The 24,656-nt window shown below is 44.7% G+C and overlaps 2 protein-coding genes and 1 long non-coding RNA gene across 8 annotated transcripts in view; 1 reads left to right on the forward strand and 2 right to left on the reverse strand.

Moving 5' to 3' along the window:
* P2RX3 (purinergic receptor P2X 3) overlaps positions 1-5,962 on the reverse strand; it is a 29,242-nt gene extending 23,280 nt beyond the window's left edge. Inside the window, exon 1 of the mRNA XM_083701216.1 lies at positions 5,656-5,962. Within this exon, the coding sequence (XP_083557342.1) occupies positions 5,656-5,774 (119 nt within the window). The 5' untranslated portion in view covers positions 5,775-5,962. The remainder of the gene's footprint in view (positions 1-5,655) is intronic.
* LOC310826891 overlaps positions 1-24,656 on the reverse strand; it is a 155,493-nt gene that overhangs the window by 26,883 nt on the left and 103,954 nt on the right. The window lies entirely within an intron of this gene.
* Positions 7,873-23,897, forward strand: SSRP1 (structure specific recognition protein 1). Of its 6 annotated transcripts, none has more exons than XM_083701079.1 (17): positions 7,873-9,510; positions 9,952-10,235; positions 11,632-11,817; positions 12,289-12,394; positions 12,572-12,762; positions 12,847-13,077; positions 14,630-14,733; positions 15,419-15,547; positions 15,675-15,896; positions 16,399-16,471; positions 17,061-17,202; positions 18,580-18,625; positions 20,172-20,292; positions 21,159-21,329; positions 21,987-22,078; positions 22,213-22,393; positions 23,380-23,897. In XM_083701079.1, the coding sequence occupies exons 2-17, from the start codon at positions 10,182-10,184 to the stop codon at positions 23,446-23,448; spliced, it is 2,118 nt and encodes a 705-aa protein (XP_083557205.1). In that variant the 5' UTR covers positions 7,873-9,510; positions 9,952-10,181; the 3' UTR covers positions 23,449-23,897. The 6 variants fall into 6 exon arrangements, with proteins under 6 accessions (XP_083557205.1, XP_083557206.1, XP_083557207.1 ...); XM_083701080.1 differs by having other exon boundaries at positions 9,394-9,575; XM_083701081.1 differs by having other exon boundaries at positions 9,394-9,566.

The raw sequence follows: 24,656 nt of genomic DNA on the forward strand, positions 1-24,656 counted from the left end.
CTGTTCTGGCCAGGGAGGGCGGGGTATAAATAAATTATTATTATTACTATAATTATTATTAATAATAATTATTGGGTTAAAGTAATGTTGAAAAATTGGGCTCGTCTTATACATGGGTAGTGCAGAGGGGTGATCGGGGATTGGTTGCCGCCGGGAGCTGGAGATTGTCTGTGGTGGTATTGTGCGTGATTGTTGGCTGCGGCAAGGGCTTTTAAAAATTGGCTGCTGCAGCGACAATTCAGTTGGGCAGGCGATAGGCAGCTGCTGGCGGCTTGCAGTCAGATGTTTGGTGGCTTTTGCGTCATCTGCAATAGGAAGCTTTGCTCAGGTGGGCAAGGGAATTTCGGTAATCTCCCCACAAATGCTGAACGGCCCTGGGCAATCCCCCCTCAAAAAAGCTCAACAACTCCGGGCAATCTCCACCTATTTTCTTAATTTTGGGTCCCCCAAAGTAGGGAACGTCTTATACATGGGAACGTGTTATACACAGAAAAATACGGTAAGTTGCACTATGCTTTGACAAAACAAAATTTAAAAATTCCTTCCAGTAGCACCTTAAAGACCAACTTTGTTATTGGTATGAGCTTTCGTGTGCATGCACACTTCTTCAGATACTTCAGATTCTTCAGGTATCTGAAGACGTGTGCATGCACACGAAAGCTCATACCAATAACAAACTTAGTTGGTCTCTAAGGTGCTACTGGAAGGAATTTTTTATTTTGTTTTGACTACGGCAGACCAACACGGCTCCCTACCTGTAACTATGTTTTGACGGTTTTCACTCCCTAGTAAATGTGCTTAGGACTGCAGCCTTAATCATAGGGAACTAATGCTGGATTAGAGCCTGTGCATTTATTGCACTGCTAAATAATTGTCTCAAGAAGAACAATGTTCTTTAGTCTGTTAGACCCCTGGGAGTGGAGAGGGAAGACAGGATTTACAGCCGAATTTCCCCCAGCAATGCAGTAGCGGATAAGAAAATGTGTTTCCCCCGGAAGAGAGGAGTATGCATAGGGGAGAGAGAAAGTAATGGGCAAGGCCCAAGCGGCTATCCATGCTAATGGAACTCTGGTTAACAACATCAGGCTTGGGGTGGGGAACAATTCTGTCCAAGCACTCAAGCAAAGATGGCGGGGGGGGGGCTTGGCCTCCACCTATTTCCTGCCACCAGCCCCTCCGTTCATATTCCTCTGGAAGGATGCCCAGGAAACAAGTCTGTGCCTCATCAAGCAAATGAACTCCCACCAATCTTCTGGCACTGAGCGCTTGCAGGCTACCTATTTTCAGGTGGGATTCAATCATACACCAGCAAATTCAGGTTGTGCAATTAAAGTGGATTTGGTGTCCTGCATGACAAATCCACTCCCACTTTTTGAGATAAGGAAAGTGACCGGGAAAATGCACTGGGTGGTATGCTTGATGCAATGGTCGTCTTAAGGTCCTGATAAACAAATCAAAGTGAATACCCAATGAATATAGAGATGAGGTGGAGCGGCTGACAGAGTGGTGCAGAGCTAACAACTTGCTCATAAATACAAGGAAGACAAAGGAGCTTGTGGTGGACTTCAGGAGACAGAAGAGCAATGTTCAGCCACTTTTGATTGATGGGGTCCGTGTGGAGAGGGTAACAAGGTTCAGATTTTGGGGCATTGAATTACAAGAGGATCTGTCCTGGAGTGTCAACACAAGGGGGCTTGTGAAGAAGGCGCAGCAGAGACTCTACTTTTTGAGAATTCTAAGGAAAAACCATCTTCCACAGAAACTGCTGCTTGCCTTCTATCACTGTGCCATTGAGAGCGTGCTCACTTATGGCTTATGTGTGTGGTACGGAAGCTGTACTACCCAGGACAGGATGGGGTTGTGCAGAGTTGTTAAGGCAGCAGAGAGCATTGTTGGCTGCCCACTCTCCACCTTAGAGCAGATTTATGCCACAAGGTGCCATAGGAAGGCACTGGACATAGTAAAAGATCCATCGCATCCTGGTCACTGTCACTTCGAGCTCCTGTCGTCGGGACGGAGATACAGGACGATGAAGACAAGAACGAGCTGTCTTCTCCAGAGCGATCTCGGCCCTGAATGGGAATCTTTCTTGCGGTATTATACTGTATTGTTTTAATTAGTGTTTCTATAGTTGTTTTGATTTTGTGTGGAGTGCCCTACCTGGGTGGATGGAGCAGCCAAGTAATTTCGTGGTCCCCGAGAGGGGGCAATGACAATAAAGAAACATATATATATATATTAAAAACAGACATCACCTAATCTTCCTACAAACAATTCAGGTTCAATGCTCATCTGGAAGTATCCACTGTTGCAACTCCCATATACTACTACCACCTCTGCATATAACCAGGACACTTGCTAATATAGCTGCCCTCTCTCACCACCCCTTTCACAACCCAGAATAGAGCGCGTAATTATTATTATTTCATATTGTACTTTTATAGCCTCTTCCCAACACTGTTTATACAGGGATAGTCCCATTTATCTCCATGGGACTTCCTGCAAATTAGACAACACTAATCTGCTTTGCAGACTTTGTAGAGTTTATCCTCACAAGCAACCCATCATTCCATTTAACAGATCAGGGACTGAGGTCTGCAGTCAGGGACCTATGTGGTGCCAGACTAGAAACCTTGAACCCCAAAGCTCCAAATTCAAGGCCCTCCATTTCACTGCTTGACTCACAGCAGCAGTGTTTTGTCTTTGTTTTTAGCTGAATCCTGCCCCTCTTACCTGCAAATATTTATTTTACCAAAAAAAAAAAAAATGTACTGCTTGTTTGTAACGAAACTAAGGGGTTTACAAGATATGTTCATTCTCTGTAAAAAATAGTTAAGAACAAGTAGTTAAAAACATTTTAAAAAAACAATTAGAATCAGGACTAAGCTAAAAAGAAATTAAAGCATATTGACATCTACCTGTTTGGATCTTGCTTACAGAAAAGATACAGTGAAGGTGCCTGCCTAATGTGAATTGGCGGGAAGCGCCAAAGTATAGATGCTGCCTTTTCACAACAATATCAGTTTCAAAAGTGCTTATTCTGTTACAGCATACACAGGCACACATCTCACAACAGCCCCCACCCCTTGCCTGGGGAAACTGAGGCTTTATCGTCTTCCCCTCATTCCGCTGGCTTTCCCGTCCTACTCATTCCAGAAAGCTCTCTGTTAACTAGAAGAAACCATCTCCTAACAATTATCTCCCATAAAGAGACCTTCACGGGCCATTAGGAGACATTAACATTCTTTCGCATGTAAGGCAAAACCATATCATGGACCTATTTAACTGTAATCAATAATAGTAAGCCCAGGGCGCTAGGATACCCAGCAGTGATCCCCCCCCCCACCTCTCTGTGTGCAGCAAAAGCTGTTTCCATATTACTTCTTTTTTTTGCCACCAGATGGCCTTCACAGTCACTGTTCCCTAGGTAGCTGTTGGCTTCCATAATTTCCAACTACAGTGGTACCTCGGGTTAAGTACTTACGGTAATTCGTTCCGGAGGTCTGTTCTTAACCTGAAACTGTTCTTAACCTGAAGTACTACTTTAGCTAAGGGGCCTCCTGCTGCTGCCGTGCCACCGGAGCACGATTTCTGTTCTCATCCTGAAGCAAAGTTCTTAACCTGAAGCACTATTTCTGGGTTAGCGGAGTCTGTAACCTGAAGCGTATGTAACCTGAAGCTTATGTAACCCGAGGTACCACTGTACTCATAACCTCTACCCCTATATAGTAGTTGTCTCCTGTAGCTATGATCTCCATGTGGACAATCTCTCTCTCTCTCTCTCTCTCTCTCTCTCTCTCTCTCTCTCACACACACACACACACACACACACACACACACACACACACACACACCCTTCCTGCCGAAGTAGTTTATAAAGTTGGTCAGCCTGCTCACAATCCACTAATGTACCTTCTTATAGAGTTACCATCCCATGCAGTCATCCCCCAAAAGGCTTCCCCTCCTTTATCCCACCCCCCAATATATATTTTTCTCCCAGAAACAACTTTAAGATGTCAGTGAGACTACTCCGGTATAAACAGTCTCAGGAAAAACAGAACACAGAACCCATCCCAAAGCAGTTAAGTGAACTGTTAATCGCCTCCTTCCCAAACCGTCCCAGCTCCCCTGAGAACTGTGGGAAGCTGCCTTCTACCAGGTCAGACCTTTTGGCTATCAAGCCCAGCACTGCCAGTGGCTCTCCAGCGTCTCAAGCTGAACTCTTTCACATCACCTGCTCCCTAATCCTTTCCCCTGAAGATGTGGAGAGATGGAGCAGGGGGCTTTGTGCAGTCAAATCATGTCCTGTATGCCACTAACCTATGAATCACGTCCTTGCTTCAGTTATTCTTACAGATCTCCCACATTCAGCACACTGATAGATTTACTTTTCCAGGAACGACACGCAGCTCCCCCATCTCTGTCTGTTCAAACGTGCACGTGTCCCTCTTCTTTGCTCACATTCAACACCCAACCCATAAAAGCCACGAGTAGAATGAATTCAAATAACTACCAGGAGCCTCTTGCCATCTAGTAAAGCAAATTTTATCATGGCATGTGGTAAAGTCAGCCTCTCCGTGGGGCTGGATGCTCTGGCTCGGGTGGCAAGTTTGCAGTGGGACAACATAGTGCAAAGAATTATCAGAATCCTTCTTTTGCTGGAAGAAATGACTATACAGTATGTGTGAACAAGCTTGCCTACATAATCACACGTCCAAACAAAGTCTCTGAAGGGACAACATGAATTCAGCTACTTGGTCTCAGGTAAACACATGGCACAATAGGCAAATAATTGTGAAGCACTTCTTCAGTTAAAAAGCAGCAGCAACAGCAGTAGCTCCTTTTTGCCTATGATTTCCTTGGGGCTATCAAAGGGCAGAAGCCCATGAATTTGTACAACATCCCCTTAGGATGATGAAACAGGGTCTTCACAATAAAATTTGCTGTGGCCCTGAATCCAAGTCTCCTGGCTCTCCAAACAACTCCTCAACTCTAGACTTGTGAGAGATGGTAATCATTTTCTATCTGCTACCCAAACTCCACAAGCCAGAGACAACACTGTCCGCAGCCTCGTGGGACCACATAAGCCTTCCTGCCACCTGCAACTGCACGTTCCTTTCCCAGAGCTGACAGGCATGCCTATGTGAGTTATTATTTCCTTAGAGATCTTTGCAAGTTTGGAGAATCCAAGTGAAAATCTCTATGTATTTCAAGTCTCCCTTACAGGAACAAGTTACATTTAGAACCAATCACTTGGCACAGTGCTATTTTTCTAGAAAAAGAAAGACCAGAACTCACCATGAACACCTTCCTTGTTTTCTCTTACAGTGGCAATGGTACCCACCTGAGAGGTGCTGGAACTGAGTTTCGGTGATTTCTGACTGAAAAAAAGCCCTGACTTAGCAGCCTTATCTACCTGGTTTCTCACACCCATCAAAAATAAGGCAAGATTTTTAAAGTAGCCAAGCTGTTCTCAGTTACTTCCCCAATACTTTCCTTGTTCTACTGTCCTCTACCAATACCTTTGTGTAAAAAGTTGTCACCTCTTGAGCGATGATGATTTGTGGGGTGTAAGCCCTTACCTTGTTTCTCCTACAGCCGCCCTCCCTCCCCCAAGTGAGAATATATTTCCCCCATTCACATGCCATCCCTCACCCAATGAAGTAGGAAATGATCAGCAACTGGACGGCCCGGTTGATCACGCCGATGGTCCAACTTTTTACCACCACCGATTTGGTGGTTTCATAGGTGAAGAAGTTTGCCACACAGTTCATGCCGAAGGAAAGCCTGGGCGCCGAGGAGCAAATCCAAGATGTTCTGCAGACCGGACTGGAATGTCAAGGGTGTTGTGATGGGTCTATGAGTGGTAGACACGGAGGTGTAATCTGTGCAGGGAGAACATTCAGAAGCTTTTTGAAAGGAAGTTCTGCTCCCTCCCTCCTGCTGTTGTCTCCTGCTACTCTGGGCATGCTTGAGACGCTGGGACCCCTTTTTATAAGATCTCTTTCCCCACCCCCACCCCTACCCAACACCCGGTGATGCAGTCAGAGAAAGGTGGGGCTTTCCAGCTCATCAATTACAAATTGGATTCTAGCGAGTGCCTAGATGGAAGAGATCTGAGCATTAAATAATGAATCTGCAATTGCTGCATTTCCTCTGAGTGGTGTTCCAGCTCTACAGATAGTGCCCCTGCTGTGTCAGACCTTCGCAACATCAGTCAAAGGGGAAGGAAGGAGAGGGGGAGGGGAAAGCTGAATAATATTCCCCTCCGGAGACGACATTGGAAAATGGGAAATCATTCTGACAAGATGCTGCCTGTATTGGAAACAGTGGGGTCCTAGTCCCAAATCCGTGACAGCGTGAGCAACAGCAAAAAGAAGTTCCTGATTACAGTATTCTTTTGGGCTATCTGTCTCAGGACGCACAATTCAAGTTCACTTACCAAAGCTCAGTAGCCGAAGAAAGGAAGCATATCAGGCTGGGTCCAGGGGTCCAGTTTACGGCATTTGTTTTGTGGGACAGTAGGGACAGTAGGAGAATTTGCCTGAGACAGTGTGAAGCAGTTTGAAAAAGCAAAATTGGAACTGGTCTCAACTAGGGCCAGGGCCTTTTTAGTACTGGCCCCGACTTGGTGGAATGCTCTGTCACAAGAGACTAGGGCCCTGCGGGACTTGACATCTTTCCGCAGGGCCTGCAAGACAGAGCTGTTCCACCTGGCCTTTGGTTTGGACTCAGTCTGATCTATATGTTTCCCTCCCCGTATCGTTTTGATCTATGGGCTACTTTCAAAATGAGGCCACATTTTAAATTGTATTTTAACCTGTATTTTAAATTGTTTTTTCCCCTTATTATGTTTTCATTGTAATTTTTCTGGTGTTAGCCGCCCTGAGCCTGGCTCTGGCCGGGGAGGGTGGGGTATAAATACATTTATTATTGTTATTAACAGTTTTTGAAAGACTGTAGTCCAACCCCCTGCAGTGCAGGATTCTTAACTAAACCATCCATGACAATTGGCCATCCAACCTCATCTTAAAAATCTCCAAGGAAGAAGACTCCACCGCCTTCCTAGGGGGTCCATTCCCCTGTCAAACAGCTCTTACCAGTCACAAAGTTCTTCCTGGTGTTTAATAGGAATTTCCTTTCTTGTAACTTGAAACCAGTTCTTTTTTTCTGGGATGGAGGTGAACACATACCCCTAAACATTTTGTGTATCTAAGTTTGGCCCCATTGAGGGGCAGTATTTAAAATATGAGTAGGAAAATGAGAGTACCCCTATAAAAAGCACTTCTTGAAAGCATTGATTCTCCTTCAGAGGAGAAAATAAGCTTGCATCATCGTCCATGTTTCTCATCCCAAGAGTTACACTTTGTGAGTTCCAGGTGTGGGTGATATAAGACCAGAGACAGGACAGGCCCTCCAATGAGGCAAGGTGAGACAGTTTTCTCAGCGTGGCAGGCTCTGGACAGCTTGGAGAGGTGGCAGATTTGGCCTCCAAGAAGCATGCCCCTTGCTTCCCCCTCCTTTGCACATTTGTCCCTCTCTGGCCTCCTTTTACTCCCCCCCACCCCTGGACAGTGGCATGTGTGAGTGGTGTGTGGCAGGTGCACAGCAGAGGGTGGGCTGTGGATGAGGGACGGGATTTTGCTTTGTCTCTAGCAGCAAAATGTCCTTGGCCCACTGTGACCAAAGGGGTATAGCCCCATGTGACACACCCTTTCATCTGAGTGATGGGACTCAGCTAGACAGGTAAAGAAAAAGTGATTTATATGTTAAAGAAAGCATTCAATGGATTAATTGCACATGTGTTGCAAATGCTGAGTCATTCCCCACAATGCAAGTGTTTGGTGACCATCTCATCTTTGTTGCTGGGAGGAATTTGTAGGTAGCTCCCGTGTGGATAAAGAGCAAAAGCTACAGCGTTCAGTGCTGGCCAGAAAAGTGTGGGAGATCTAAGCAGCAGAGACCGATTAGAATTGTGTAGAATTGTGTAAGGAAGTGGAACACTTTGTGAAGAGCTGCAAGGACTTTAGAAGCTGCTGGACTCAGGACTTGCTGTGAACTTTGGAACAGCAAGAATTTTTGAAGCAAATAACTCTTACTGGGATCAGAGAGAGATGCCTACTTTGCCTGTCTTCATCCAAAAAGGAAAGCAGTGCCCAACCTGGTGCTAACAGAATAAATAATGCAAGGAAGGAGCTGCAGCCCAAGACAGGAAAACAGCTGGTAAGGGAACACCTAGCTACTTTAAATGAATTCAAATCTGCACCCAAGGGTACTAAAAGAGCTTGTGGATGTAATCTCAGAGCCTGAGTCTATGTATTGGAATTCTTGGAGAACAGGTGAGGTTCCCGCAGACTGGGGGCAGGGAAATGTTGTCCCCGTCTTCAGAAAATGGAAAAAAGAAGACCCAGGTCAGCTTGAAGTCAATACTGTACAGTGGTACCCTTGGTTGTGAACGGGATCCGTTCCAGAGCCCCATTTGCAAAATTAGCAGAACGAAACCCGCAGCTGCACGTCTGACCATGTGTGGGTTGCAATTTGCAGCTTATGCACATGTGCGTGACGTCATTTTGCACGTCTGTGGGACGCAACCTGAAAAAGTATCATGAAGCAAACATAACACGAGGTATGACTGTACCAGGAAAACTCCTAGAACAGATAATTTAACAGTTTGTGAGCACTTAGAAAAGGATGCTGTAAATACTAACACCCAGCATGGGTTTCTAAAAAACAAATCATTCAATCTCATTTCTTTTTGGACAGTTACAAGCACGGTGGATATGGGAAAGCTGTGGATGTAGTGTACCTTGATTTCAGTGAGGCTTTTGACAAAGTCGTCCCCCCCACCCCCATTTTTGTGGAGAGTCTGGTAAAATGTGGGCTGGGCGAGGTAACTGTTAGGTGGGTATGTAGCTGGTTGCCTGACTGAACCCAGAGTGGCCACTAATGGTTCCTCATCATCCTGGAGAAAAGCGAGGTGCCACAGGGTTCTGTCCTGGCCCTGCTGTTCAATGCCTTTATAAACGACTTGGATTAAGGAAACAAAAGGAGGCAAAAGCAATACTGAACAGGCAGCCCCTCTCCCCCGCTCTAGAGTCCCAGAGTCACATCCTAGTCCCGCGTTAACCAATCAAGAGAGTCACACTGCCACCCCTCACTGGAGTTGCGCCTCGCTCCCAGGATGGGAAGCCCATAGAGACGGGGTGGGAGGGAGGAAAGACCGGCCCTCTCTCCATGCCGACAACCCCCCCCCCCACTACTCCAGACTGAAAAGGCAAACGTCTCCTCAAACAAGATGATTCCCCCGTGAGCACTTCCGGTCTACAACGGAGCGCGTTTCCGGCACGCTCTTCAGACGTCCCACCATAGAGGCACTGCGCGATAGAGCGGCGTCCCACGGCTTCCGTAGAGAGTCGTGCCGCCTCCTTCCATTTTCTTTTTTTTTCAAACCGGAGAGGCAAGAGAGCACTAAGCGACCGAAAGCCAAGGGCCCCGGAAGGAGGAAGTGAGGTGAGCTTTCTAGAGAGGAGGGGAGAGGATGTGACTCGTGTTGCGCAGGCGGGAAAGTGCGTCTGGTGAGGGGGGGGATTCAAAGCCGGGCGTGCGAGGACGGGGGGCAATTGTCTTCGGTTTAAACGCGATTGGTATGGGAAACTGCGGTAGTAGTAGTAGCAGGAGTAGGCGGCTGGTGTGCGCTGTTGCTGCTCCGTAAGGAGGCGAGTTTTGGCTCCCGCAAATAGACAACGTGTGTGTTTCGCTGTGGCGGCACTGAGCATCCTGTGGGTCGGGGGCTCCTGGGTGCGGGGTTTGGTGTGTGTCCTTCTTAGTAGGCATTGTGAGGCAGGGGTGGTTTTTAGCCGAGTTGGGTAAATAGCAAGGCAGCTTGCTAGAAATCGTCGTCGTCTTCCCGTCTCCCATGTATAAACAAAACATTTTCTGCTTTTCCCCCAGGTTTCGCCTCCCCCCAAGTGTTTTCTAGTCCTCTGTGTCTTCGTGTTCCCTTTGCTTCTCTTAGTACTAGATGGAGAAGATCCCACGTTCCAGGAAGGACTAAGACATCTTGTCTTCTCCCTGCCTGGGTCCGTTTGCAAAACTTTTCCCCAAGAACAGCTCGGCACGTTTTGCTGGTGTGGCCTCAACCCCTGCCATAGTGGGGTGAGGGGGGTGGAGGTGCTGTCAACATGGCGGATACATTGGAATTCAATGAAATATACCAAGAAGTGAAGGGATCGATGGTGAGTTAATGGGGTGGTGGTGGCAGCCTGAAAGAAGGACATATGGTGCTATGTGAGGAACAAGCAGTATGTTTGGAGGAAGGTTGATCTGTTGGATGGGATGCCACCTTGCCACTTTAGAAACCTAGTGCTTTGCCACAAGTTTGTTGTATGATCTGTGGTGTTCTGGTATGCCATCTTTTAAAGGGGAGTAAGAAATAATATTGCTCTGTCCCTTAAGGGTTCAGTGAGGTTAATACTTTAAACATAATGGCAGGAGGGCCTATGAGAATACATTATTTAGGACGGTGAACAAATGTTTCAAGAGTGATGAAGCCCACATTTTTGCTTTGGACTCCTGAGGATTGTGGAGAAATAACTTTTTTGGGTGGCAAATTCTTTACTCACTAAAATGCATCTTGAGACTTCAGCTGGGTATGAAACGTGCCTTAGAGCCTTTTTATTATTCAGCATTGTTAATGCCACTGGGGGGATTACTTGGCAGGCTGGTTGTATATCACTTGGGATTATTTCTGGATGCAAAACAACAAAGACTCTTGTGGCAAACTGAAAGACTAACAAATATATTATGGTGTAAGATTTTGTGAGCTAGAGTCTATAGATCTATATAAATAGCCACAAATATCTGCTTAATTTAAAACTGAATATGAAGCAAGGTTCTGAGGCTGACTTCTAAGGAAGTAACACCTACTTAAATAAATAGGGCTTTACTTCTTAGCAAATATGATTAGGTTTGTGCTGTAAACATTGTCTTTTTTAAGAAAACAGATGTCTGGACTCTTTACTGTAGAAGCAGAAGACTAGATCTGGCCACTAGGTTGGCTCCATATTCCTCCCGCTGCCAAAGCAAAGTTTGACAGATGGGGGTGGCTACCCACCTGTCAGTCACTTGACATCACAGCAACATCAAGTCACTGGTGTTTGCCTATATGGTTAGAAATCACTTAGGCAAATCACTTAGCAAAGTGCTTAGAAAGCACACTGCAACCCCACTTTTGAACCAGCCATATTTTGACCTTCTCTATCCCTGATAGCGTATAGCACATCAGGTGTAAGACAGGTGGGTGTGGCTTGCAGGCCAAATGGAGAGGTCTGGTAACCTAATTAGGTCTGTGGGTTGGAGGTTCCCCATTGCTGCTTTACTGAGTGGTTTGAGTCCCATTCCAAATGTTTGGGGAGAAAGCAATTATAGTGGAAGGAATTCTTGTAGTTGTTGGATAGTTGCCATAAACACCACATTATATGTCTTGTCCAACTTATTCTGTTATAGTATTTTTAAAGGGAATTTGGTGGCAGTTTGAGGAATGAATGAAGTTGTTTAGGAGAAGAGCCTATCAAGCTTTTGAGAGGCCACGGTGCTAAAGCACCTGCTAACCTTCTATCTCTTGTGGATCAGAATGATGGCCGCCTTCGACTGAACCGTCAAGGTGTGATTTTCAAGAACAGTAAAACAGGAAAAGTGGACAATATTCAGGCATCAGAGTTGGCAGAGGGCATCTGGCGACGAGTGGCATTGGGACATGGTCTCAAACTCCTGACAAAGAACGGTCATGTCTACAAATATGATGGGTTCAGAGAGACGGTAAGGTTCTTTTTGGAATGAGTTTGCTTCTGAGCATGATACAGGTCTCAGGACTTGGTGGGGTAAGCGGTTTTTTTGTATTAAGGATCAAGACAGGTTGATATTGTGCAGCATCTGCCATTGGGTGTTTATTTTTGCCTGAAATTCCACCAGTTTGCATATCCAGTTTGGTCTTGCAAAAGACCTTTTCCCTCTTGCCTTATGGTTGTGGGTTGCCTTAGTTGCAGGCTGTTATAAAGGAGATGTTGGTTCTACAATGGGATTTCTAGTTTCATGCATCTCTTGTAGCATGCAATTCTTAATTCTTAGCTTATATAAAAAATACTTCTTAGTATTGACATTATTTTGCTCTGGCCTGTGAGATGTAGCTTATTTTAATTTTCAAGGTGCAGAAAGCTACTCACAGCAAATGGCTACTCTGTATACCACTGCCTTACTAGTGTTCCCTGATTATGCATTTTCCTTCCATAGGAGTTTGACAAACTCTCAGATTTCTTCAAGACACACTTTCACTTAGACCTTGCTGAAAAAGACTTGTGTGTGAAGGGGTGGAACTGGGGGACAGTGAAATTTGGAGGTACGTTTGGGTGCGGTGGGTGGTACCCCGACCCCAAGGGAAATGGGCACACTATGTCTCGAAGACAGAGCTAAGAGAAAAGAATGGAGAAGTTGTTTTTGTTTTACTTTGGGTGGGAGAGTGACTGAGAATGTATTATTATTTTCTCTTGGAAGATACCTTGTTGGTCTTTTGCAGGGCAGCTTCTCTCTTTTGACATTGGTGAGCAGCCAGTTTTTGAGATCCCACTCAGTAATGTCTCCCAGTGCACAACTGGCAAGAATGAAGTGACGTTGGAGTTCCACCAGAATGACGACACTGAAGTGTCGCTTATGGAGGTGCGCTTCTACGTGCCACCCACTCAGGAGGATGGCGTGGATCCCGTGGAGGTGAGTGAGAACTGAGTAGAGACGATGGTGGGGTGGGAGAGAGAGCATTAGTTGATAAAAACATCATCCCACTCTTTCCTGCAGGCATTTGCCCAGAATGTATTATCCAAGGCAGACGTCATCCAGGCCACCGGAGATGCCATCTGCATCTTCCGAGAGCTGCAGTGCTTGACACCTCGTGGTCGATATGACATCCGCATCTACCCTACCTTCCTGCACCTCCATGGCAAGACATTTGACTACAAGATCCCCTACACCACCGTTCTGCGGCTTTTTCTGCTGCCCCATAAAGACCAACGCCAGATGTTCTTCGTGGTGAGCAGCAGTGGAATTGGGGGGAGGGGGTTGCCTGTCAGAAGTAAGAATGATGGTTACTTCATGCAGTAGGCTCCATTCATAGGTTCTCTTCCTTCTCCCCTTTGTGCTTTATGAGAGAGGCCAGGTCCTTTCATTCCTTGACAACTTGGGACCAGTTAATGTAAGAGATTTCTTTACTCCCACATGCACCCACTCAACTGCTTTGATCGGTGGAATTGGCACTACTGCGGGGGCCACATAATACCTGTTGCAGATTTGTAAGAACTTGATTGTTTAGTGTGGCAGCACCTGCACTTCTGAACTTCCTGCCTATTGAGATCAAACAGGCACCTTCTTTTTTGGGCGCCTGCTAAAAACATTCTTGCTTACACAAACCTATCCTGGTGCTTTGAAAGTTAGTATTTTATGTTTTTTTAAAATGTGGTGATTTCCCCCCTTGATTTTCTTGTTTTATCTTTTTATAAACCACTTGGAGGTATTTTACAATCAAATGATGTATAACTTTTATGAAATAAAAATAAATAAGTTATTAAGTTACTAATTCAAAAACCAGAAACAAAGCAAATTATCAATTTTATGTTGCACTCTGGGGACAAGAATCCAGGTGTCTTTCTACTCAGTACACAGTCAGTGTCTCAGATAATATTTCAGGGATTGTTATGTATTCTGCCCCTTCCTATTCTGCTCTGCCTTGTTTCCCTCCCTGCAAGCGTTCTGGGCCTAAGGGAAGCTGGCCTGTTGTTTCAGCACTATGTCAAGGTGTCGGGCCTTAGGGCTCTCTCGTTCCTTCTAACTGCAGCAGGTGTGGATAGAGATGCAAGAGCTATTCCCTCAGCATTGCATAGCTAACTTGCACATTCCTCTCTTCCTACCAGATGGAGATAAAGCACATATTTTTTTCTTAGAAAGCAGCAAGGTGGTCTTGTGGCACCTGCCATGCCAGACTGCACATCCGGCCAAGTTTTTTGTTGCTTAGAAGGCCATTGGCCTTTAAGGCAGAAGGAAGTCAGAGCTTGCATGTCCAGTCTGGCATGGCATTGCTAATGTTTGACATGTTATTGCGAGCAGAGCAACTGCATATACAGCCTGGGGAGGTTTGGCCCTTGTCTGCTTACCTGTGAGTATCTGCAGTTCTAGGGGAGTGGTCGTATCTAAAGCTAGACCATGCTATTTTGGAGAAGGCTGCATAGTGACATTCTGCATGTTTTTTTTTTTAAAAAAAATAAATATCTCTTAACATTCCTGAAAAGGTGTGTGAGAACTATACTCAGTTTGATGCAGCAGTCCGAACATGAGGATTCCTGAAAAGAAGTGCAAACTCTTATTCTCCTAGTAGAGTCTGTAGAGACTGCTGTTGTCTAAGATGAAAACTGGATTTCTGTCATTGTCTTAACTCAGGGGGAAAGGACTATATAATGGGTAGGTTGTCCCTTATGAAAAGGAGATGCATGTGATATCAGCGTGGTGTGTGGGGGTTAGGCTGCATGGGAATGGTGCTTTTGGCTCAGGGCTCCTGCTGAAGGTGAAGATTATCTCTGCTTCCTTCCAGATCAGCTTAGATCCTCCTATAAAGCAAGGCCAAACACGTTACCACTTTCTTATCCTACTCTTCTCAAAGGATGAGGACATCTCCTTGACCCTCAACATGAATGAGTGCGTACCATTCACATTATTGTATTCCTTACAGTGTATCTGTGTATGATTCCCCTAGATGCTTTCTAAGCTTGACTCTACCCGTCATGCCCAAGTGCTTTTTTTGTCCCAGTTGCACAGACTGCTGCAATTAATTGGTGTTGTAGTAATCTTTGGAGTCTCTTGCATTTCCATTTCTGTCAAACTTGTTCTGTGTGTTTGTATGGAGAGGGAGAGAATGAGAACGAGACTGGCTTGCACAAGGAGACCTTGGAGTTTCCAGTGCAATATTCTAACTTTTAAGACTGCCGATTCTAATCTCTACCTGCTCCCTGTTACTACCTTTCTCAACCCCACCCCGATGTGCGCATATATGCCCGTGCACACCCACACACAGGCGACTCTCCGCTTATGTGGGAGCTATGTCCAGGGAAGGTAGAAACTATAAAAGGCACAGTGCAGCATTTACTGCAGACTGTCCCTGTACCTCAGAATGCTCTCCCAGAGTGAATGCAATGTCAGGTGGAATTGCTGACTGTGCTTTTTCAGCATAAAGCTGTGATCCCTTAAGTTAAATGTGCATAAGTTGTGAGTCGACTGTACATACATAAGCATGCACACTTAGTATTTAAAACATCTTTCAACAGCCACTTGAGTCTGCACTTTCTTAACTTCTATTCTGTCTGTCTCTCTCTCTTTCTAACAGGGATGAGGTAGAGAAGCGCTTTGAGGGTCGGCTCACCAAGAATATGTCTGGCTCCCTGTATGAGATGGTCAGTCGTGTCATGAAAGCTCTTGTCAACCGGAAGATCACCGTGCCTGGCAACTTCCAGGGGTGAGAAATACCTCCATGCTGGGTTAGAGGAATCGTGAGCCATTCATTGGCTGTCATTGATTTGACTGGGGTATGAATGAGAATGGTATGGCCAAAATTGAGCATGGCTCTTATTTCCCTATTACAGGCATTCCGGGGCGCAGTGCATCACTTGTTCCTATAAGGCTAGTTCGGGCCTCCTGTACCCTTTAGAGCGTGGCTTCATCTACGTGCACAAGCCACCCGTTCATGTTCGCTTTGACGAGATTTCTTTTGTGAACTTTGCCCGTGGGACCACAACCACACGCTCCTTCGACTTCGAAATAGAAACCAAGCAGGGAATGCAATACACTTTCAGCAGCATAGAGAGGTGAGTGAATGGATCGTAGCAGAACCATAGAGACACAAGTGTGCTCACCAGCTTTTGATCTCAGCCACCTCTTTAGCTGTATAATATTTTCCATTGTGGTGGAAAGGGGCAGAATTGCCACTGCCCTTGAGCCCTTCCCATTCTGACAGTTCTTTATGCTGCTTGCATATGCGTGACCTATAATTTTCAGATGTTTTCATTTTAATAGCTGCACCATGCATATATTATTATTTATTAATTTGTTACCTGCCTTTCACTCTTAAGATCCCATGGCAGGTTACAGCATTAAAAACAATATTCAAAACAATTTAAAGCCTTAAAACTAAGGTAGGTCCTAAAAACACAATATTTCGTTCTCCAGTTCCCCTCCTCGCCCTCACAATATAGGATCTATTTTCCCTGGCAGCAACTGATTCACTGCTGTTCTGTGAAGTTTTGTCACAGGCAAGTGAGTATTAGTCTTGTGCGAGATGATTGCATCTATGGCTTCTCTTCCTTGCAGAGAAGAATATGGCAAACTATTTGACTTTGTGAATACCAAGAAGTTGAACATCAAGAACCGAGGACTGAAGGAGGTACCTGTTACAAGAGGGTGGGCAAGAGAGAGGACAGGGAAAGGCAACTACTGTCTGGTCCTGATCCTGATCTACTGGAGAAGGGTGGGGGTTCTCTGTCTCTCCGGAGCTTTCTTCCTTCTCAATTTCTGTTCTCTCCTTGTAGAAGAAAAAGGTCTGTGCGATTGTCCCCTCCTCTTCCTCCTCCTCTTGGTTCAGGTCTCCTCTGCATGGCTGTGGTGAACATTTCTAATCACCATAGTATAACCTTGCATGAACCACAGGCAAGGGGCAGCAGCCTGCTCTGCTCAAGAAGTGGCTTCCACCTAATCCACCTTACTAGCATGGTTCTTCCCTTCCTCTGAGGAGAGAAGGTGTGTTCTAGCAGACCCAGGAGACAGCATGCATTCAGTTCTTGAGGAATCTGCTGTGTGTGTGTGTGTGTTTAAAACAGAAGCCTTTTCTATACAGTATGTGTGCTCAAAAGCATGCTGGGAGTTGTGGTTTTAGAATCTCTGCATGTTTTGGGTGTGGAAAGTGTTGAGAGAGACTGTCTGCTCAAATACTGGAATTGGGAAGCTTCCATGGAATGCTTTGTTTATGTTTCTAGGGCATGAAGAGTGTGCCCTATGATGATTATGCTGGTTCGGATGAGGACTCACATGATGCTTACTTGGAGCGTATGAAGGAGGAGGGCAAAATTCGTGAGGAGCATGCAAATGACAGCAGTGAAGACTCTGGCGAGGAGACGGGTAAGCCATTTTTTGAAAATTTCTTTTGGGTTTTGTTTTTTTAATAATTGAACAGTATATAACTTTTTAAAAATATGTTTATATTTATTTTTCATGGCACAGAAGATACATTTTGAGAAAACCGTTGTTACAACAGTAAACAACAAATAACTTGTACTGATTATATTTCAAACTTTTGTCATGTTATATAATAAAGTTGTGTTTGATAACGCTAAAAGATCATGCCACATTTCCCCATGAATGTTTGGTGGATTTCTGCCACTGTCTCAACTATTTATGTTTTTAAGAAGCATTTGCCATACATTATAAAAGGAATGTAGATAGTGTCTGCCCTTTGCCATTTCGACTTAACATGTCAATATCTAAGCCAATGCTATGGACTATACTTGTTAAGCCCAACACCAGTTTTCCAGCATCTGACTATCTCCATACAGGCAGCTGTCAATAGAAAGGCTAAGAGATCAACATTAGGGTAATTTTGAGTGGGTGGGATCATAAACCAAATACTGTTAGTGCAGGAGACATTTCACTTGTTTTGTTGTATGTTAAGCTTATTTCTATATATGCTCATGGTTTGCTCTTTTGACTGTTCATCAATGGCATCAAATGTTTTAGTTGAAAGGCTTTGTTAGAAGTTTGGAGGTGTGGGATTCCAAATCTGCTGCTTTGAACACTTCCATACATAGTTCTGGAGCCTAGTTGCACTTTCCCCCTTCGTGTATGAACTTGTTCATTGAGCACTGCCAAATTTTAAATTGTTTGGGTATAATCATAATTATCAGCACTTGAAAGAGAAACAAAAATTTCAGAAGGATAGCTGCTGTAAAGATGGTTATGTGTCCTGAGCATGCTAAATGTAAGTTTTCCCAAGATCTAAGATCCCATCGTACTTGTAAAAGTAATGGTGTAAAGTTTGCTTTCTTTAGAGCTGACAGGTTTTTTGTTACCTAGGCTCCCAAATATTTTACTTCCTTATAGCAGATTTAAAAACCTATCTGTTTTTGAATGATTGATTGGTCAGATGGAGAAATGTCCATTTACGTTATTTCTCATTTGGATTTGCTGATTTTGAATCCAGACACTTTAGCATAATTGCTTAGTTTTTTCATTTCAGTAATATGAGCATTGCAACTTTTGGATTCAATAGCATAATTGATACAATGTCTGCAAAAAGGCTTATTTTATGCATTTCTTTTGTTAGCTATTTAAATGTTATGAAATAAGTAAATGAATAAATAGCTTTTCTGCAGCCTGGAGATACAGAGATTGGCCTATTCTGTCTTTGGTTTGTGGCCAAATCCATTCCCTTTTGCTTTTTCATGCCTTACATTTCGTTCTCATCAGTGTGGTTTAAAAACAGAGATTTTCTTTTTCCAGATGAATCATTCAATCCTATGGAGGAGGAAGAGGATGTGGCAGAAGAGTAAGTAAAATGCTTCAGCCTGCTGGAGATAGTGTTGTTGAATGCTGCATTGCAGGCTCTGTTAGGAATCAAAAGGCATGATATTAATATTTTAATAAATACTGGGGGAAGCTGTGTGCTTGGAAGGGACCAGTGTATCACTGAAGGATGCAATAACATCTGGAACTGTGACCAGGTCTCTGCGGGTCTTCAATATGACCGTATGGAGGCAGGCAAATCACATGATTAGGAGACTTCCAACAGAAGAAAGTTGGATCGTCTGTATTGGAGTGATGACAATAGTAGGGTGACATGGGAAGAAGAACATCTTGTTATAATGTTGTGAGGATCCATTTGGGGAGTAGGAAATGGGGGTTGTAGTTCATGCTGCATGAGCAGGTTTCCACTTTTGCAGGGGTGGCATGCTTCCTTTTCTTTGTCTCCTGTCAGCCCACCCAGATCTGCTCAGGATGGTCTCCAAAGCCTCTTGCGCAATTGTGACGGTGTGCAGTCAGAGCTGCAAGGAGGAGGGGAAGTCCCACTGCATTAGTGGAGGCCTGTTCCACTCGTATAGCAGCATTACTGGGTGCAACCACTGGTTATCAAAATGAATGGGCAAATCTGAGTCCCAAATTTAAGGCAACACTTTGCGACTCACTTTGAGAGTATTGTGCTTTTTATCTTCGTCTGTGAAATATGCTGCCCTTTCAGCAGTCTAAAATTGTACACGGTTGAATATTCAAGAAAACGTTGGGAGCTAGTAATCTGGGGGTGCTTTCATTTAAGCTGCTGGAGAGCATCTTGCAGGGTGGGCAGTCATGACAATGGAGCCATTCTATTTCAAATGTTTCAAGAACGTCAGCTCACTTAAAAGGCTTGTCTAGTTGGTCTTTGAAATATGAACATTGGGGCAGGTTAGACAGATGAAGAGTATAAAAGGCAATTGTTTTTTATGTTTGCATGCAATGATTAACAGTCAGTTGATAGCTGCTGCTTTGTGTGCTCTTTCTAGAATAGTTTCTGACAACTCTATGCAGTGGCTTATTGAAGTCCTATATTGTATGTCTAACAATTTTTAGCAGTCATGATAGGGTTTTCAGTGTTTGTAAACTTTATAAGTTGTTTATTCTAATCAGGCTACATAGACCTATCTGTTTATGATATTTGTTACTGATTTTAATGATCCTGCGGCATCCTAGTCATTCTTGGGACTTGTTAATTTATTTGCTGCATTTATTTCCCAGTTTTACTGTAAGGAGGTGGAGATGGTGTTTAATATGGTTCTCCCCCTCCTTATTTAATCCCCACAGTAACCCTGTTAGGTAGGCTAGGCTGAGTGGGGATTTGAACCCTAGTTACCCTATTTCTAGTCCTGCACTCTAACCACTACACCGCACTGATGTAGTGTAGCTGACACATGAGAGTTAAGTACAAAAAAAGTTAGGGTGAGGATATTGTTGCTCAAGCTTGAGTGTGTGCTCTCATTTTAAAAGTGACTGGGATTTATTTGTGGGTTTAGAAAGCTGTGAACCCACCTCTTTCTGTGGGTGTCTTTTCCTTGTGACAGGTTTGACAGTAATGCCTCAGCCAGTTCGTCTAGTAACGAAGGAGACAGTGATGAGAAGAAGAAACCTGCCAAAAAAGCCAAAATTGTCAAAGAACGCAAGCCTCGCAAGAAGCCATCTGAGGTGAGAGCAACCAGGATGTGGAGATTGTTGAATTCAAGGCCGCTCTCTTCCTGGCTTTCTTTGAGTGCTTCCTGTCAGAGCTGGAAGTGCCTGTGAGAAAGCAAACAAGTGCAGAGTTAGAAATCAAGCAGCCTTGCACTGGGCATTGCTTGGGAGTTCCAAACAAATCAGTGCAGTTTTGAAAGGTGCACTCTGTCATCTTGATTCAAAAGGGCATCCAAACAGAGGGGAACCTGCTCCTCGATCTCAGTGGTACCCAAACACCTAGCAAGCAGACAAATCAGCAGTTAATATATTGACAAGGGACCATATTTTGAACCAAATCGGGACCAGCAGTGTTAACTTTTGCCTGTGTTAGCTGAGACCAGAACAAGAACTGTTTTAAAATGCTTGAACACATTCAAACATTAATAGACTTAAGTAAAGCTATTGAGGGTACCTAAGGAGAGTGCACTGCCGAAATCTCTCCTTGCATAGCGAGGTTAACAGGCCTTTTCCCTGTGAATCTGTTCACATTGGGGAGAGCTGCGGCGGGATGGGCTTTGAAATTGAGGGATGGCACTGGGGGCCAAGTTGGTCCATGCTTATTAGTGGTGCATGAAAACCAGTCTTGGGAATATAAGGGGGAAAGGGGGCAGTAGAAGAGGATTTGGAGCAAAAACTGTGTGTTGCAATTTTGCAGAGCTGCAGATTGCTGGAAGGGCAGTTGGCTACAGTCAGAAGTCAAGTTAGAGGTCTTTATGCAGGTGGTTTTGGTAGACAGGAAGGGATTTTTCCTGTGAATCTGTGGAATAGGCAGGGCTTCCCTTTACCTGGAGGTGAAGTGTTGTGCTTTTTCTCTCTTCTCACCCTCCCTTTCCCCACAGGGTAAGAAAGGGAAAGACCCCAATGCCCCAAAGAGACCTTTGTCTGCTTACATGCTCTGGCTCAATGCTAACCGTGACAAGATCAGGGCAGATAGTCCTGGCATGAGTGTCACTGATGTGTCCAAGAAGGCCGGAGAACTCTGGAAAGGAATGTCCAAAGAGAAGAAAGAGGTGGGTGATGAGTTGATAATGATAACATTTTGTGGATGTGGAAGTGTGCCAGTAACTTTTGGAAGTTGTTTGTGATTTGTTCATCTGAATGCCAGTTGCTGGGGGTGGGTGGGAGGCAAACATTGGGAGAGGGCTGTTGCTTTCTGGAGGTTTCTCTGAAGTGTCTTGGAAGAGTGGTAGTTCAGTGGTGGACCACATGTTTTCCATGTAGAAGGTCAGAGGTTCAATCCCTGTTGTGTCAGGCTAGGATTGGAAAGGATTCCTGCCTCAAACCCTGGGACATTAGGGAATTCCTGCTGTGAGAAATGGTTGCTAAACCAAATTGACTCTTGGTCTGATCCAGCAGGAATTCCCTAATGTCCCAAGAGAGTTAAATCCTGTTTTATCCTGATGATTATGCATTTCCACTTGGTCACTAAATCCAGCTCTGGGTTTTTGAACCTCAGTTGAATCCATTTCGGCCTTGACCCACAGGCACAAGGAAAAGAACAATGGGCTTAAAATAAAACCTCAGGACTCTGCATTCCTTGAGTTTTTGGATTTCATTTTCTATTGCATGGGATACACATGCTCCCGGTGTTAGCAGAAATGGTGCATGAGTTGTTCTTTTTGTGGGTTACGTGAGTAGTGAGTAAAACGTTCTCTTTTTGGATGAAGGAATGGGATCGCAAAGCTGAAGATGCCAAGAGGGACTATGAGAAGGCAATGAAGGACTACACTGAAGGAGGGAAGTCGGACAGCTCCAAGAAGTGAGTAGCTGCGTCCCTGCCCCACAAACAAGAAAACAGACTCCCATCCTCATTTCTCCATAGTGCTTCTGTTGCCCCAAAGGGATTCTGCCAATTCTGCCTTTACAGCACACTCTCTTTCTTCACATGAACAGGGAAAAATCCAAGAAGAAGAAAAAGCCAGAGAAGCCAGGAAAAGGCAAGCCAGAGAAGAAGACACCTGCATCTGCAAAATCGTCTGTGAGCAAGAGCCCTTCCAAACAACTTGGAGAGAGTTTCAAGAGCAAGGAGTTTGTCTCCAGTGATGATAGCTCCTCAGGCGAGGACAAGAAGGAGGTGAGAGGCAATGCATTTTGTGGTGGCAATGCAGTGCCACTGCCAGTGAGCTAGGGAGGAGGGGGAGGAAATCATGCTCCATTCAGGTCAGAATCCTGCTGCCAGTTCTTGCTACTGAAGAGCAACCAATCCCCCCCCCCCATGATGTTTTCATCACAAGTTACAGGATGGTCCTTTTGTGGCCACTAGAAATGGAAGAGTGCCTCTAACCGTGAATATGGCAATCCATAATCTTCCTACTTTCATTAGTCTCCACACTTGAGACATTGCATTGCTTCATGTGTTTTAATTTGCCGAATAAGTATTTATGGAATTTGTATTTCAGAGCTAAGAACATTTTTCACGGTCTGTAGTCTTATAGGACAGTGTCAGGTGGAAAGGACATCAGGAAAGATATTGAGGCAGGGAAGATAGGTGGAGAGCCATGGGAAGAACATGGACGTCTGGTGTTGGTAAAAGCCACACCACTGCAAAGACCTGCTTAAAGCCCCCTTGGTTTCTAAGCGTTTGCTTTACTATGCTCTGCAACCATGAAGACTAGAAATTTGCTATTTTTAAGAATACCAAGCCAGTTATGTATAAGAGCTCAAGCTGGAGAACAATATTGGCTTTAATAATATATCATATGATTTCTATTTTTCCCTGGTTTCTCCATGTTTTCCTGTCCTTTTACTGCCACTTGCTGAACCATATTCATCCCCGTTACATTGTACACACTCCTGTGTTTCTAGCATAGTAAATAAAAGCACATTGTAGGCTTTTCTAGATTTCCCCATCTTCATGCAGCTTAAACATCCTGTTTGCTCCATTTATTGTATGCTTTTACTGCAGTTGGCTGTTCAGCTGAAGCTTAATTGATCTGGTCCCAGTGGTACTCAGCATCTCCCCTTTCCGGCGCTGATTCTGTTGGCTTAGAATCTAAGGCATGCAGCTAATCTTGAATCTTTCCCTTCTCTTAACAATACCTGTGCCTCTTTCTTTTCTAGGATTCTGATGAGGAGGAGATCGCCAGCACCCCACCCAGCTCAGCAGAATCTGCATCTGGTTCAGATTAGCAAGAAACACCCACACAAACACCCCGATTCCCCACCCTTTTTACAGGTGTTGTGGTGGTTCTATTTGTGGAGGTGAGGCCAAGAGGACGTTGTTCCGGGCAGGATGGATGGAGAGCTGGCACCACTACAATGCTTCAGTTGTTCCCCCTCCCAGTATTGCAGGTTGTAGTCAGGGCCAGTTGTCCCGTCCAGAGAGAATGGATTGTGCTAAAAGAGGACAGAGAAAGCCCATCACCCCTGCCCCTTTTCTGCCTTCATGTTGCCATAGATGCACTGTGTCCTGTTAGATGGTGGGCTCAGTGGTATGTGGCATACAGCTGTAAGATGGGGGCACTGTGTTGCTTCCCTGGTCAGATTCAGTTGATGTCTTTTGGTTTTTCTTTTTTAAGGTTCTCTTTGCATTTTTGTTTATTGTGGCTAACTGATTTAATAAAAATCAAGTGAATTTGGACGAGACTTGTTCTTGTGTGACACCCCACCCTGCAACAGCCTGGACAAATGAAAAGCATCTTCCAGCATGGAGGTGTATGTCAAAGCAAATCAAACCATTTCTTCTGCAACAGCAGGGAAAGACCTATGTATATTTGCACAACCTTCACCAGTGATCTTTATGTAGAGTTTTGTACAGGAGCTGCATCTTAATGCTTTGGGCCAAGGGGCTTAACTGTAGTACCTTCCATTAGCAGCTGCTGCACTAATTGTATTTAAAGGGCCATTGCGTGCTGATGGGATATGGCTAATGTAGGCAAGCAGTCAATAGAGATGAAACCTGGCAGTGCCTGAGATTCCATCAGCAATAACAGCATCCTTGAACCTCGCCAACATTAACACTTGGGACAGCGTCTGGTCCCGATGGATAACTGCTGGCACTCTTTAAAGCAATGTGAGAGCTTCTGTGCTTTGCTTTTCCTTAAAGGCAAAAGAAGCTTACAGGCAGTTTCCTTCCCCCCCCTCTCCTCTATTGGATCATCTTATATCAACCAGTATGGAGACATGTATGCATGTGAGTGTGTGTACAGAAGGAATAGAGGTGGACTTCAGCTGGCCTTGGATGGATTGCCAGTGGCTGTTTCCTTGGCAGGGATGTTGCTCGGCAAGTGGCTCTCTGGGAATTCAGGAGCAGTATTAAAATGATAAGGGGCTAATTAAAATCAAATTGGACCTAATGGCTCAACCCATGGAAGTCATCAGCCTCTTTTGAGTATAAC

The sequence above is a fragment of the Podarcis gaigeae genome, assembly GCF_964106915.1.
Source record: "Podarcis gaigeae genome assembly, chromosome: 1".
NCBI classification, from domain to species: Eukaryota; Metazoa; Chordata; class Lepidosauria; order Squamata; family Lacertidae; genus Podarcis; species Podarcis gaigeae.